Source organism: Python bivittatus, unplaced genomic scaffold (assembly GCF_059951505.1).
Source record: "Python bivittatus isolate LINGU-HERP-01145 unplaced genomic scaffold, Pbiv_v1 ctg000480_np1212, whole genome shotgun sequence".
NCBI lineage: Eukaryota > Metazoa > Chordata > Lepidosauria > Squamata > Pythonidae > Python > Python bivittatus.
In genome coordinates this window covers 32,929,081-32,946,298 of record NW_028277075.1, presented here as the reverse complement: position 1 = coordinate 32,946,298, position 17,218 = coordinate 32,929,081, and the positions used below count along the sequence as shown (strand labels likewise).

At 38.1% G+C, this 17,218-nt stretch overlaps 1 protein-coding gene across 4 annotated transcripts in view; it reads right to left on the bottom strand.

Annotated features, from left to right (window-relative positions):
- The window catches only part of CKAP5 (cytoskeleton associated protein 5), a 72,795-nt gene extending 58,862 nt beyond the window's left edge, over positions 1-13,933 (bottom strand). For 2 of the 4 annotated variants that reach the window (XM_088145702.1, XM_088145705.1), the window contains exons 1-2: positions 9,322-9,534; positions 413-505 (exon numbers count right to left, since the gene is read on the bottom strand). In XM_088145702.1, the coding sequence (XP_088001828.1) occupies positions 413-469 (57 nt within the window). In that variant the 5' untranslated portion in view covers positions 470-505; positions 9,322-9,534. Of the gene's footprint in view, positions 1-412; positions 506-9,321; positions 9,535-13,849 lie in introns of those variants that run through there. The other 2 variants (XM_088145703.1, XM_088145704.1) reach the window with 2 other exon arrangements.
- Positions 13,934-17,218: the final 3,285 nt, after the last annotated feature.

Here is a 17,218-nt window from a genome sequence, read left to right as displayed (position 1 = left end):
ATCTCACCATTCAAGAAACTGAGAATGAAATGGTTAGCTGGGTAGGAAGTGGGGAGATGTTAAATACATGAAGAATATTACTATATATAGTGCAGAAATGCAATCTTCTTAAACCACTAGACTGACCTCAAATGCTTATTCATTAGAAGGCCTGCTCCCAGCCAATAAACAAGAATTTATATTGTTTTGTTATTCTAAATAGATAATTGATAACAAATAAATTTCACAATGTAACCAAGACAATAGCTCCAGTGGGGACACCTTCAAGTGTGATCAAATGCATTTGAGTTAAACCAGTGTATAGTAAGATTTTCAAAATGTGATTCTAACATTTGTCCTTTCTTTAAACTCGAAAACAACATATTGCTCAGTAAGCAGGGAAATGCCAGTTCCTTGAACAAGGTAATCTTACCTTGTGTTCACATTTTTGATCAATGGGTAATTTCATCCACTCACTATCATCTGCCATGATGCTTCAGTTTCTTGTAATACTTCACTGTAATTCCTAGGAAAGACCAAACAAACAAACAAACAAACAAACAAATAAATATTAAAAAGCTTACTGAAACATATGAACCTGACAGAAATGAATATACAGATAATTATAGGATCTGAATGAAATTTAGCATTAAAAAACTATAAACCATCTAATAGCAGCACCAAACAATTACAGCTATGACTTGATATAGTCTGTATATTTTGACTCTACACTCCAAATCCAAATTCCATGCTCAGGAAATGTAAACCTGAATATGTTCTATGTCTTAATATTCTATGTCTTTATACTGTCTTAAGATTCCATTTTTGGAAAGGGCAAAAAGAATGGGAGAAAAACAGGATGAGTGCTAAGAGTATAACGAAAAGACAAGTTCCAAAATATATAGCTGGCAAAAATTATAATGTTGCTTACTGCATGGAAGCAGCCTATAAAAAGCCTATGCCAATAAGCCAAATCACCAGGCTGCATGACAATTTATTTTAGGTGGGGCTGAAACTGGACTGAGGAGGCAAAAGATTTTGTTTTAGCTCTTGGCAAGTGCCTCCCTTTTAACTTCTAGTACCAAAATATCTTGCTACACATGAGATGCAGTGATACAAGTATTACTATCATTTATGCATATTAGTGTTTCATTCACTAAGAGCAGTATCAAAATAGTGTGCTCATTCTAGAGTGTTCTCACAACTGCTAAGACAGGCTGGCAGTTTATATATTTCCATAAATAAAACTTCATTAAACTAGCAAAACTACTTATGCAATTGCATCACATGTGAAATACATAAACAAATGCCCAAAGAGATTTCCCTCCCTTCTCAAGAAAGGTATCCTTATGGAAGTTTTGAACAGAGAATCTGACAGGAACATGCTCAAAAACGAAATCTTTTCCAAGCATCTTTAATTTTGTTAATGTTAGTAATTTAAAAAGATTACTGTATAATTAATTTGAAAAGATATTCTAAATTTAATAGACAAATATTGCAATCTTGTCACCCTCCAGAAATATGGATTACACCTCTCAAAATTCTCAGCATTGGGAGCTGTAGGTATTTAAGTTCATATAACCTGAGGGCATGCCAGTTGAGAAAGGCTATTGTAGAGTGATTGCTTTCCTAGATTTTTCCCACATCAAGCTCAAATTCAGTACAAGCTAGTTCATAATGGATGCAATACATTACTGTTACAACCTACATATAACAATAAATGTACAGTATTACTGAGTATAACACCACACTGATAATGGAACAAGCCTCTCTCCCCCAACTACCCTACTATAAATGAAGCAAATTGTTAGAGGATCAATCTTACTCTCCTCAATTCCTTCCTAGTGATTTGTCTTTAAAAAGTGTGATTGCTTATTAGCCATGGAGGGAAAACTTTAGTTAGAAACAAGGCACTCCTCATCTCCAATATACATCACAATATACCTTAGCGCAATATATAAAATCTCATAAAATGCAACAAATTATCAAAATATTAAAATATGTATTTTCATATTCATATTTTGCAAACTGCAGTAATCTTTATTCAAAGATTTCTACAATTTTAGATATTACCAAAGAAGATAAGAAGACTCAACACTTTTCCTAAATAAGTTTACATATGAATATATTCTGAAATGTATCCAAATTATTTTATTTCTTGATAACAAATGCAATTTATACTGCTTAACACTTCCCAAGCCATTTTAAACTACTTAAATGAAAAAAAGCAAGAAATAGTACCTCACTACCATTTTACAATCATCCCAGAACCTCTATCTTCTTGCATCTTGCCTCTATTTTCTCTGGCCAACCCAAATCTTGATTAATTCATTCAGTAGTAGGAAGTCACAAAAATCCCTATTATTCCACTCAGTTCTGCACCACTGCCACCATACTACACATTCACAAAATTAATCAGAGTCCAATACTCTAATTAACTGTTACACAACAGAAATGTTTCTGTCAACTCAATGGATTATTTAAATTGTCATTTTAATAATATTCAGCATTATGTCTCTCAGCAAATGACAGCACCCAGCTAAACTTCACTGATCTCAAAAACCTACAGTCAGCTGATTACTGTTTGGATGGGAGACCAGCAGGAAACACTGGGCTACATGAGTAAAAAAGAAAAATAAAAAATTCCAAAGAAGGTAATATCAAACTGTTTCTGTACTGCTTCTATCAAAACTATGCAGAAATATCCATGTAGCTTCCAGAAGTCAAAAGGAGTCACCTTTTCTCCTAGTTACTTAGGAAAGCAACACAACAAAATAATTTGAGCTGATCCCTGATAATAAAACAAAATCTGCTCTTGGAAAGGTTAGGGAGAGAAGAGTAGAAAACATAGTAGCTGTAGTATTAAAGGGACCAGTCTGGTCAAAAATAGTTTATTTTACTTTCTGATTCACCAATCTTTGAAGAATAGCCAACAATAAAAGATTTCTATTCAATAGTAGGCCATGTTTTTAAAACAAAAGCAAGTTCCTCTGAAGTTGTATCGACTTCAAGAAGTATTTACTCTGGCTTGTTTGCTTCTCTCTCCATTTACAGTGGTACCTCGGTTCACGAACTTAATTCGTTCCGCGACTCTGGTCGCAACCCGAATTGGTCGTGACCCGAATCAAATTTTCCCATAAGGTTCAATGTAAATACAGTTAATCCATCCTGACCCCTCCGAATTTGGTCGCCAACTGATTTTGGTTGCGACCCGAATCAAATTTCCCCATAAGGTTCAATGTAATTACGGTTAATCCGTTCTGAACCATATGTATTTTTTTTTTTAAACCACAAAAATATGACACAAAGTACAGTACGAAGAGAGAGAACGCTAACCTTGCTCGATGCGACTTCTGGCGTGGAGGACAGGAAGGCGGGTGGGGAGGCGGTTATTGCTTGGAGGGAGAGTCCCCCTCCCTACAGGAAGCCCCGACCACATGTCACGGCAGGGAAAATGGCTGCGGATCCTGTTCGTCAACTGATCTGGCGTTCGTGAACGGAAGCAAAATTTTGCGAACGGTGCTGTTCGTGACCCGAATTGGTCGTGAACAGAAGCGTTTGTGACCCAAGGTACCACTGTATTTTAAATGTCATTATTCCACAGTGGCTTTATTTGAAAACCTGTGCTTTCCAATATGTAAGATTTTGTTTGAAGTTCATTAGCAGGTAAGCAAGGAGAGGAAGGGAGGGAAAGACTATTAAGTTGCAGCCTTATTTATAAAGCAGTTGTGCCCAGCAGAACAATTCCTTGAAGACATAAATAACCTGAACTAGACCATTTCCTTGTAATCTAAATTCTCAGAACATTTAAAAAGTGCAGTAGTCAATATTAACTAAACATAAGCTCAGTGATGTACAGATGCCAGAGAATTGTAAGAAATGTAAGTGCTTATACTGACATCGTTCTACTGTGCTCCTACTTTAAAGTAATGTGGAAATCTGGAGGCCACAAAATATATCAGCTCAACCATAAGAAAATCTACTGTATGCCTATCTTGTCCAACAAAGTTTAGAAAGAAGGTCTCTTTTAGCTTTTATAGCAAAGAACTGGCTAAAAAGACATAGAACCAATATAAAGCATCTTCTAAACCATTTTTTTTTCCAAGTTGGCAAAATAACAATCAATTATTTATGTAACATTATTTAATACATTTTGTTAAAGCCACTTTTGGCCAACAATGCATTACCTAGTATTAACTCTGAACATCCAATATGACTTATTAAGTTATTTCAAAAGGTAGCAGTGCCTGCATTTCCAATGTCTCCTACACATTCTCCACATTATATCATAAGTTATAATAATAAATAACTCAGAATTATCAAGAATAAGTGCAAGAGATAATACTATTCTCTGAAGGGAACGTAGCCAAAACATATTGAATTAATTTTCATCAATGATGATGATTATGTGCCATCAAGTTGTCAACTCTTAGTGATCTATCCCTAACCTGGTCTTTCTAGAATGAAAAATCAAAACCAGGAGCATAATCACTTTATACTGAAAAAGATAATAAAAAAGAAACCTACTTGTACTCTCAGCTAAACTCAACAGAAAATAAACCCACTCCCCAGAATTAGAATTCAGATTATATGAACAAGAGTTCTAAAAAGCACATTAACTTAAAACTAAAAAGCAAATACATTAAAAATACAATATCACAATGAAAAGCCAATGATTATTAGAACAAGATAACCAAATGTAGGGTATACCAGAGAGAAGTACCAGACAAATACAGCATTTGAATCGATCACTATCAGGACTTTTTCTAACAAATTTTAGTGACTTTTTCTAACAAATTTTATTAAAAGTCATAAGCTTTTGTGAGCTGTAGCTCACTTCATCAGACCCGATTTCATCTGATCTGGCATCTGATGAGGTGAGCTACAGTTCACAAAACCTTATGCCTTTTAATAAAATGTATTAGTCAGAAAAGGTGCTACCAGACTCCTGACTTTTGCTAACACAGACCAACATAGCTCTCCTACAAAATCATTCACTGTAAGAACTAAAACTTAAGCAGAGGATTATTTTCTACTGTGAATTATCATAACAGAGAATGAAAGCTTCCTTTTTGGTGGAAGAATATTCCACATCTAAATGCATCTACCAAGGCAGCCTTCTCCATGTCTGACCCTGTAATGCTCTATTCCTCTGCAGAGAGAGTGAATTGAAAAAATGATGGGGTAGTCTGTTCCCAACTAGACCACCAGTTTTTGTTTTTTCCACCAAATACAAATGAACAGAATCTAAGATATGAATATCCACACTTTATTATGTAGCAATTAGAGGACTGTTTTATGTATGAGTTTGTGAGAGAGAGACAGAGAAAGAGAGAGAGGCTTTTGTATTTTCAACAATATAAAAGAGCAATGCTTTAGGCTCCCCCCCCCCAACTTGCAGGGAAACTTAGGATCACCTTCAGAATTTCCTCAAATCCACAATCCACAAGGGAACTATCCCCCCAACTCCACCCCCATCACTTCTCTCCTGTTTCTATATATAATGTCCCACTGCCCAGGTTACACTGCAACACCTCTAACCTCTCTCTCAGCTTTCCCACACTCACAAAGTTATTTTCTTTCCAGGCCAAGTCTTTCCTAACAGTTTTTTTAGGAAGATGGGAGCTTCTTTTCTCTCCCACTCAATGTTCAGAACAGACTTCAGGCTATTTTTCTGCAAATCCCTAGAAATGGCTTATTTTGCAGCCTAGGAAGCATTGGGACATGCCAGTAAGTACTCTGCATCACTTCCACCCACTATTATTCACTCTGGTTCAGGCCTATCACACAGCTGCATGGAAGGACAGGGCTTGCTGAGCAAACCCCAACATTTTGAGCTGAAGATATGGGAGTCAAAAGCAGGTATTCACTGTAAAGGACTGTCACAACTGGAAATAAAAATAAATGTTAATACAGGTTTCTGTAACTGTCCAGCATCTACTCAACACTTTCAATACAATGCAGCTAAGATTAAACACATTTATTCAGGTTTTTTTCTCATTTTATATTTAACAGTTGCTATGTGGGCAGATATATAAGCAGAAAAAATATTTACAATATTTATTCTAGGCTACTCAGCAAGTACACTAAAAAGAGAGGTGACATTAAGGTTTCCTTAAGACTTCTCTATATAGTACATCTCACTACTGACTTTTATTTTCTTCCTTCTCTCAGACTTCAGTGCAAGATTTCATTTATCATCTACTGCATAACAAAGCTATATAAATAGTAACCTTTGAATCATAGAATTGGTAGTGATTTAGGTCACTGAATCAACAGATACTTTTCTAGCCTTTGTTTGAAAAAGACAAGTTCCTTTTAAATACCAAAACTATATTTAAAAATTAACTCTAGAACTGATTAAAATTGACAGTTTCCTTAAACTGTATAGTAGGATCTAAAGCATAATTATTTGAAAATAATTTGCTGCAACCTTAACCATATAAATATGTATTCTAACTTTTATGTGAGAGGTCATACATGGAGGGTCTCCCTATGTGTTTGAAATAGACAATGGGTCAGGAAACAGGAATTGCTAGGAGTCTTGGAAAGTACTTTAATGTGGTTAGGGTATTTGCCTGTTGAAGTCTCTCCGTACCTCAACTTATTCCTAACCCAAATCAAGACAAAATTGTTTTAAGTTTCTCTCTCATGCTTCCTACTTTCACAGGACTGAGATATATATATTTTTAATAGCTCAGCTCTACATTATCCTGACATTCCACCACACCCCTAATTTTATACATCCAACAACGATCCTATGAAATAGATTGGGATGAGACAGAGTAGCTAACCCAAACTCAGCTAAATAACTCCATGATCAATTTGGGACCCAAATCAAGATGTGTTTGGTTCAAGTTCAACACCTTAACTAGTTCATTATATAAATCACTTAAGAGCCACCACACTAAAGACGGTAGCTGGGTTTAGAGGACACTTGCTTGGCTTTATTATTTCAATTTATATTGCCACCCATCTCAAATGTATGACTCTGCGCAGCTAACAATTAAAAACACTATTAAAAAGTAACTGTAAAAAAACACACATATCTAATCACCACCCAAGGTAAAAACAAAACCAACAACAACAAATCAACATAGTTATGGCACAGGCTCTGCCGCACATCCTGATCCCCAAGCTTGGTAATTAAAAAACATGTCTTGCAAAAGGCCAGCAGGATTGGAGCCAATCTAATCTTTGGGGGGATGATGCTCTAAAGGAGGGTGCTGCAACAGAAAAGGCTCTCCTCCTGGACTCCACCAGATGGCACTCCCTGAGAGACAGGGACTGGGAGCATGTCTCTCCTGCCGGATTCAATGGGATGAATAGACATAACTGGGGAGATTCAGTCTTTCAATGTTTTGCTCAATCCAAGGAATTGAGATCTGTACACCATGCTTCATGGTTAGCATTATGTGAACCAGTAATTTTAACCTGTTTGGTAAAATTTATTATGCATGTTCCTCCATGCATAATAAATTTGTTCCCCCGAAAGAAAGCACAGGATTTTGGAAAAAAATCATTGGGAAGTTCTTTGAAATAAATCAAAGTACAGTTCCATTATGAGATAGTTTCTTAAAAAATTAAATAGTACTTGTAATCACAGCATTTTTAATCTAGCAAAATAATTAAATCATATTTAACTTGTTGCTTGACTGATAATGAAGAACAGTCTTAAGGAAAGAATTCTTTATAAAAGGAAGCACAACATAATTTTTTTGTTGTAATTTTCTAACAGAGTAAAAATAATGCAAGCATAGCTTGAGACAGGTATATTTGCCATAAGCCCAAAATCTCTCCTTTTGTTCATTTTTGCCAGATGCAAAAATGGATACAATTCCCACATCTTTGAAGGTATGCAGGGTCAAATGTTACAACTTCTAAACATAACTCTTCTATACCCCTACTGAAGGGCAGGAGCCTTCTACTCCAATACATTTGATTACTCTATGTACCACCTCACATTTTCGCCTCACTTATTTTTAATCACATTTTCTTAACAAAAGTTATTTTAAAGAAAACCTATGGTAAAAGTAAGTTGATTGCTTGCAAGATAGCCTGTTGTACAAATCCAGCCCCTGTGAGTATAACTCAAGATATATGGCTTAGCATGTAAGGACCTAACTACACACTGCTTATGAACTAAACCATGATTAAAAAAAAACACCGGTTGGTGGAAAGTGTAATTCAAGTCACAACAGAGCAATATATTTTTTTAAAAAAATACTCTCCAACTAGATATACTTTACTTGCTGGAATAGGCCCCTTAACTTGAGACAATCTTGCACTTCTACCATCTAACAAATGGATTTATGCATATTGCCCCAAGTCACAGAGTGCTAAATAAGCCAAAATTGGCTGGCTTCATGCAATGCACCAAATCAAAACCAAGCAAACGACATTATGGCCTAGGACAATTTATGAACCCCATCATTGTCTTTCAGTTCAATACAGAAAAATCTCAGATGCTCTGAAGATTTCCCTACTCATGACACAAATGCTCTTTGGAGCAATGGGAGCCCTTTGAAGATTCATCATGCCATTCTCGTGGTCTGCTATTTCTATTCTGCCTATCCTATTTCCCTGATAATGCAAGTAATATGGTTTATTTCACTGAAGACCTTTCAAAATATTTCTCTCAAAAGTACAATATACAGTAAAATATTTTAAGGCATACATCCAACATTTTATGAACAGAAAAAGGAATATATTTATACCTTGTATAAATTCCATTATCTTTCATGATCCATGTCCTCATTTTATTTATAGTTCTCTTGCACTAATATCAACTGAGCCAGCAGCATACAATTAGAAGTCTTATCTCTTGTTATTTCTGATGGATCCTAGGAGACATCCCATTGTTCTCAATAGCCAGTCTTCTCGGATTGTTTCAGTACCGTACATGCCTATGAATTCCCTTATCCAAAATCACACTGCTTGCCCCTTCCCACAAGGTACAGACAGCTCTGGGTCGGCGATATCATCAGTGTTCCCTTTCCCTGCGGCAGGACTTGCCAAGAGAATAATAATTATATTCTCTTCTCGAAATGCCGTTTCCCGCCCCAACAGAAGGGGCCACATCTCCCAGTAGCTGCAGCTCAGTCAGTCGATACCGACAAATTCAGCATCACCGATCGGCTATGATCACTGCCACTCTGGCGAAAACCGCTTTCCGGCACCTCCAATCTACTCCGAAGTCAAATGCCTCTGAGCAGCAGGCCGCTCCCCAGGCATTGTTTATGCCAACAGCCCAGCCCAGCAAGCCTCCGTTCTGGAGCTTTAGGCCCCAGTAGATCAGTCGCCGCCCTGCCCCGGAGCTGATGCCGGGCAACGACGACTTACCCAGTTTGAGCTAGGCCGCAGTTCTCCTTACCCAGCAACGGCAGCACTGCTTAACAGAAGAAGCTGGCGGGTAGCTGCATCTCCTACCGGCAAAAAAGAAGGCACCTCCTCCAAGGGCGGGGCGCAGTGCATTGCAGCCGGCGACACCAGCCTCCGACTCCCACCGTACCTGAGAGAAGGGCCTTCTTCGGGCCATGTGACAAACAAAGACAGGGTGTCCGCCTCCTAGTAAGGAGCATGCGCACAACCCACCCCTTCGTTCGCCTGACGGGGGAGTACGGGAGTTATTCGGAATCCTCCTCGAAGAGGGAAATGGAAAGTACGACTTCAAGACTTAAATTGTCTAGTGGCTCACGTGCTGCTACTTCGAACTCTCTTCTCCTCCAATAGGGAACCGATTCTCAGACTACACAACTCAAAAGTCGTTCATCTGCGGCAGTTCGGTCGGACTAAACCATTTGGACGCAACAAGTACAGCGCGCGTAAATCAGCGCTTGATGTTTCAAGTCTCACAGCTTGCTTTACTAGCCCGCAAGATGAAGATGCATAATGGATCCTACTCTGGTTACCCACAGAGTAAGATACAGAAAAAAAACTAGAATCAACAAGAAAAACTTTCTTACGCTGAGAGCAATCTATCCATCCAGTTCAGTGTCTTTTTCTATACTGTACTGAAAAAAAGCCTGGAGATGAACTGTCAGTCTGGGACCCTGTTTTTCTGAACTAAGACTTGGCCCTCCTCAGAAAAACGGAGATAATTTTGGCCACCAATTATTTCCAATAAATGTCCTAATTTTCTAACAATTGCCCTGCCATGCTAAAATAATTGTGACAAAACAACACATCCATGCACTCAGCTGAAAAAGTCTATGAAGTGTTGGTTTCCATTCAAATCTCCCATAATGATTAGTTTCTGAGTTATCTTGCCTCAAATTTACAAGAAACTCTTTTACCTAAACAGGAAGTATTGCTTTACAGCATGTGATCTAGAAAGAGTCCATATTTCATATGCAAACCTTTTTTTCCCTTTAAAAAGCCTATTTAATGCTAAATTAATCCAAAGATAAATACTGTAACAAACACATTGTGTAGGTAGGAATTGATCATTCATTGGTAGAGAATGCAAGAAACTTAGTCCACACTTTTAAGGTCCCAAAGCTTTTTGTATGGCAGAAATATGCAGCAAGAAATTGGGAGGTTCCCTGTGTCCACAAATCACAAAAGAATAAAGAGGTACAAATTAATAATACCTATCTTTTTTTACAAGTATTTGGAAAATGGACACAAATTTGGTGAAAAAATCAATATCAAGAAAATTGTATGAAACGGTATTCAAATACAATCAGCTAGAACACAAATTGACTCAATTGGTTTCCATTCCTTCCTACGGCTCTCTCTGGTTCCATTATTTTACCTCTAAAATGCTATTAGAATTCTATACATCAAGTTCCATTTATTTGATCTATATCCCATCTTTTGTACAGAAGCTCAAAAAGATGTACACGGTGCTCTCTCCTTCTTTTCCACACAGCAACAACCCTATGAGGTTGGTTGAACTGAGAAACAACAAATGGCCCAAAGTCACCCAGTGAGATTCCGTGGCTCAGGATAGATTGGAACTCAGATCTCCCCACTTTTACTCCAGCACCTTGTACATAGTAATAGCCATAAGATCTTGCTGTTTTCACCAAATGATGAAAGCAGCATCATGCTGCAAGCTTTACTCCACTTGTACATGTCTGCAATGTCACAATATACATACAAAAGGGCTAGGCTTGCATCATGTTGCCATTTTCATCATTCTCACCTCTACATTTTTAATGACAGCTGTTTATTAGAAAACCTTGATTTAAAAAAAATGAAAAGTAAACAATCTACTATCCAAACCAAAGTACACTTTTTAAAAAAGAGTAAAGTAAGCTATTTTGCTTTTTTTTTCAACACACAAATGTCAAACAATAACAGTTAAATTGATGAAGCCAGTCTTTACAACACTGAAAGCACAGGATTATTTCAGCATATATTTACTAATTTTCTGCCTTATGCAGTATCAATCTGTCACTTGAAGTACAACCCTATTCAGATGAAACATTCTCAGACATTAACCTGCAGTCTATTCATAAGCACTGAAGTCTACCATAGTATCTACATTCAGAAATCTAAAAATCAAGTGCAAGATCCAGATCATAGAGCTATTCCTGATGTCAGTGATCCCCAAATATGGATATGGAACCTACCAACAAACTGTAAGAATCTTGTAGATGGTACTACCAAGCTGCAAAGAAATTCCTATTAGAAGTAATGCAGCCCATGAATCTACTACAGTACACCAATATTTGATTAAGACATCAAAGCAAGATATTCTGAAGTTATAGCATGTTCTAGAGAGTGTTAAGAACAACTGTGTTCTGAAATAGCAATCCATTATGTTCTATTGACTTTCCAAGTTCTGGAATGAAGGGCACTTAGCAACCATAATGAAAGGCGCATTCAGAGAGAAAAGGTAACAAGGAAAATGGCTTGGGCAGCTCTAACATTTCAATAGCTTGTCCTTTGAGGCATTATCAATTTCATGGAGAGCTAAGATGTTTCAGATTTCAGAACATCACTATCAAATATTTAAACCCAGATTGCTAGGATTTTTCTAAACTTTTTTTGGGATATAGCAGATTCTTTTATTTTTGAAACTCTTGCATAGAAAGAATTTTGCCTCATCACGACTGTTAAATTTTTCAGTCTAAGATACACACTTAAATGGATCTTATATTTCCAGAACTTAAAGAAACTTAAAACAAGTGGCTTGAAATATGTAAGATAAATATAATATAAAGTATACTATATATATAGTGTATAGTATAAAGGTGTCATGATTCCAAAAGAAGAAATTCATAGCAAAGGCCTTGGATAATCTCTGCCAAAGCAGCTCACAAATGCTCCCATTGCACATTACTGTATACCATAAATAACTCTGGGTTATGCAGGCAAGAGGAAGGCTTACTGGTCATTGACTCCTGTTTTTACTACATTCCTCATCTCTGTCTGCCTCTTCTTCTCAGAAGATGATTCTACTGAGGAAACTATCTGCAGCTATCATTCAGCTGAAGTTCAACAAATGCCAAGAAATGAAGACAGCTGAGAAGCAATGTAAAAAAGCAGTGGCAGCTACTACTCTCAGCTGCCACTGCTGCTCAATTACTATACCATCACAGCACATGAGCAGTAACCATGATCAAGAACACCTCTGCATGCTCATCTTCCTCCTTTTGGGCAGTGGCTGTAGTTATTAGCAACCTTATTATTATCTTTCTGTTTTGAGGAGGAAAAGGTTCTATTGCAGACAATTATCATGCATAGCTATGATAAGATTGGGACTACCTGCTCTTAAATTTTCAATATATATGATGGTTTCTTCAATACGGAAACAGAGCTAAGTCTTTTAAGAGTGTTTATTTTCTCCTCATGAATGTTCATTCTGTTCATATAAGATTTGGCAGTTTGCTCATTTGTTCACAGTACCAATAGCAGCAGCTCCTAAAAGTCATTCACTCACACAAGGAAGTGAGCAAGCAGGAGTGTGGCTTCATTCCCTGTGTTCCTTTGGCGGAAGAATGGAAAGAAGCCATTGCCTAAGACTTTAGGCAGCAGCTAAGTCCTAAGTCTTTGGGGAGGACACCCCACTGGCCATTAATTGCAACCTATAACATCAACTGGCAGCAATGGGATCACTCCTCCTCAGAAATTATTCTCCGTGTTTGTGCCTTTAGGGGTGCTGTCCCCTAAGGAAGTGCCTTTTCTCCACCAAAGATAAAGGAATTACTATTTCCAAGGAAAAGCAAGCAAATGAGCAGACTGTGGCAGGTGCTTTTTCTAATAACTGTGGCCATTCACTCATCCATCCTGCAAGGTAATCCACTAGCAAAAGTATTGTGAATAAAAACTGGCTTCATCTACTTCCATAGCTGACTTCTTTCTTTAAGCAGTGGGGTCAGATCACATTATTAGCTCGCTCAGGTGGTCTGTGCCGGTAAGCTAAGATCTCCACTTTCTTCCACCAGACAAAAGGCGGTACCAATGGCTGTGTTTCCACAGCACACTTGCCCACCATTTACTCAATTAATCCACACTAATCACCTGGACTATTTCACACAACGTGCTAGGCTGACATCGGGTGGGCTAGCTGGTGGTTCAACCGGCCCTAGGCGATAGTACCGATTAAGAGGAGACGCCCACTGGACAGGAAGTCCCTGAACGCCTCTCAGACCCTAGAGCGCCTCGACTAGCCACATGGGACTCGAGGTGAGGGGCCCAAGCAGCAGTGGCTATTCCGAGGACCTGTCAGATCGCCTTCTGGGTGCAGGTTTCCGGGCATCCATCGCACGGGAGCGGCCTTATGCCTCGCTGTCGAGTGAGAGAAGCGGCAAGTGAAGAACCAGGATGGAGCGCGACCACCTCATACCGGTGATTCTGCTCCGCAGCCCCAGCCTTCCCCGCTGCTAAGACAATCGTCGACGCAGAAGAGGACACTTACCGAAGCCAAGGAGAAAGGTAAACCCCAGGCCGCTCCTCGCCACCGTTTGAAATCACCAAGGATGTCCACACCTCCCAATATTCCGGCTCCTCATTGGTTTCCGCCTAGAATACCCGCCTCCTCAACCTGAAATCTTATTGGCTAGTTTGAATCTGCGGCTATTTCCTGCAAGAAGTGGGACGCAGCAGCAGCATTTTGGCTTTCACGCGGCGAGGGGCTGCTCTTTCTCGTCTGTTTGTTCTTCAGAAACTTCAGACCTCGTGGCGGTGGCCCACGCCTTAGTAACAGCCTCGCTGTCTTTTGCAGAGTCCGGCGGAAAGAAAGCACGGGGAACGAGGCAGGAGGCGCTAGGATTGAAAGGGGAGCTGAAAAAAGAGCCAGCCCCAAACTGGGTTGCTGTGCTTCGCAACCCGCAGTTCCTGACAGGGCTCTTACGCTTTCCACAGGGATAATGTTTTGACTTAAGGTAACAAAATAATTCCTATCTGTGTGTGCAGTTGTTGAAAAGAACGGGTGTGGTGAAAGAGTGTGGTGCTTGGTTGTTTCCTTAGTGGTGAACTTTTACTTAAGGACAGTGGAAAAGCTGAAATGGAGCAGAATTTTTATAATAAAATGCATGCCAGAAACCCAGATATCACCCAGAATCGCTATAAATTTAATTCATTTGAGAACATTAAAGAAACATAACCCTTTGAATTATCTACAGAAGGTGACACATCTAGTGGACCTTGGCTTACTTTGAAAAAGCAAAGAAAAGTTGGTTCTGCTTAATACTTAGATGGGAGACTATCAGGAAATCTCAGGACTGTAGGCCAAACTGGGAAGTAAAAAGCAATCCTGGAGGAAAACAGTGACAAACCATTTCCATATTAAAGCGTTTTATGGCTTGGTACCTGAGGGCTTACAAGACTACCTGCTGTAACCTCAATTGGCCCGACTTATTAAGGAAAATCTACTAACCCTGATCCACCATTGGAAAATAAAGGAACTGAAGGAAGGAGGCAGGCATTGCTTTTCAGCGGTAGCTCTGGAACAGTTTCCCTGTAGAAATCAGGCTAGTGCCAACATTCAGGAAGATGTTGAAAAAAGAAGTATTCCAGAGAGCCATTTAACTTGTTCACAATCATTTTTTTATGTTTATTATTTCAGTACTATAAAGCTTTGTTTTATGTTTTTAAGATTATGGTGGATGTTTTAAATTTCTTCTTTGTAAATTGTTGAAAGCCAACTTGATTATAGTGGGGCACAAATGTAATAAATACATAAAATATTGCTGCCAGGTAAACACAGATCTATCCTTGTCAACAGGAGTTGGCCCCTACTTCAAGGAAAGTTTTTTAATCTTTTCAATGTTGTTTTTAATATCTTGGACTGCTAACTGCCAGATATGCCCAAACTTACCTGGCATTCAGTATTTGAGGGCCTTGATACAGTAAGACCTAAATCTCCATGGGAACCATTTTCTATTACCTACTCTAGACTGGTGAGTTGGGTTTTGCTGGCTGAGAAGTTGGAACTCAGAGCAGGTATCTAAAATACTTCTGCCCAGAACAGGTAGCAAAACATGATTTTAATTTAATTCCAGATTCTATGCCATCCTTTTATTTGTCTTGCCTAATTAAACTATAAGCATCTTGCACTGTCCTGCTGGATGTGGATTATAGGAATCATGATGGGATACATATACAACCATTTTCATGGTGAAAACTGAAACAGTGCACCAGTTCCTAGATGAGTCTAGAGGTAGAGACAGGCAATTCTGAAGCTAATGCTCATGGCATAGTAAATAATGGTGGGATAAGGGAAGAATAGTAGTCAACATACCTAGATCATATACATTCTGCCAGCAAAAGTTGTACAGTACATATAAAGCGCATAATCCCTTTGTATTTACAGTAGATATAGTGATTTCACATTAGATTGCTACATGGGTTGATTTCAATTTCTAAAAATGTAAAGATAGGAAGGTTTTAAGTTTAACAGACATGAAAATAGTTCAAATTAATGTTGCAAAAAGCTTTAACACATGTTTAGGCAATAGGAAAATAATCCTATGTGTCTGATATGAACCAGTTTGATCTAGCAGAGAGCCAGTTTGGCCTAGCAGTTAAGATGCTGGACTAGAAGCATGGAAACTTCACTTTAGTTCTGCCTTAGGCTCAAAAGCCTGCTGGATGACACTGGGCCAATCACTTTCTCTCAGCTCTAGGAAAAAGGCAACAGCAAACAACTTCCAAAAATGCTGTCCAGATAATTGCACTGATTTGTCCATGAAGTCATCAGGAGTCAAGTCTGACTTGAAGGCAAAACCAGAAAAAAATGAAGTACCAATTAAATTTATTACTCATAAATTGTCCTGGTAGAAGTTGCTAAACTTGTAACCAACAAAACAGTATCTTTTAGGAATGCTAGGAGTTGGTGGGAGTGTCCTACTTTAAAAATGCAGACAATTTTTAAATGCCATTATATTATAGTAAGAAATAATTTTGAGTATCAATCCACAGATAATCCTGTATTCTGGGATAAAGTTTTCTTGTTATTTCTGTATTTAGGCTCAACGCCAAGATAAATTGACTTCAAGACAAAGAAAGTACAGTAGCCCAATCTTATACATGTTTAGCAAAATGTAGATAGTACTGAGTTTAATGGGACTTAATTTTCAGGACACAAATATAGAATTTCTGCTCAGTTCACTTAAGGGGATATTCATGAGCTATCTTCACATGAGAGCCAAAACTAGATAACACATTTTAATCACAGATGAACATAGCCATAATCCCATGTAGCCTGATTCCCTTACCTGTTCTTTGTTTCTTTCCTGTAGTTTGCTCTTTAAATATATATATATATATATATCTGCATGCACTTATTCAAAATGCACACTGCTTGGACCAGTGAATCTATGAACAGGGGAAGAAATGAAATAAAAGTACAAAAGAGTTTTTCCACCAAGCTGGCTGGAGCCTGCTTAGCATCTGAGTTCTGACAAGATTAGCTAGACCCTGTTATCTATCAATATATAGTATACAAAACCATAACCAACTCAGAATCAAATCAAAACATCTGAATTACATCAGTCTATCAGGAACTCTAAGTCTTTAGGGGTAGTTTTGTTCTCCTTGTTGAGGCCTCAAAATTGCCATTTGGCAGTGACATGGAGATAGGCCTTCTTCCCTCTGCAGCCAGAATCCCAACCTTGACATTTTTAGGCAAGTCTCAAAAACCTTTTAAAAGCCATCTTCCCCAGTCATTACTTCCCCTGGTGTTTTTATTTTAATCAACCATTTTTATTCTGTTTCATAATAACTTAATAGTTGTAAAGTGCTTCAGGATTTTCTATACAGGTGGTATAGATATGTTTTTTAATAA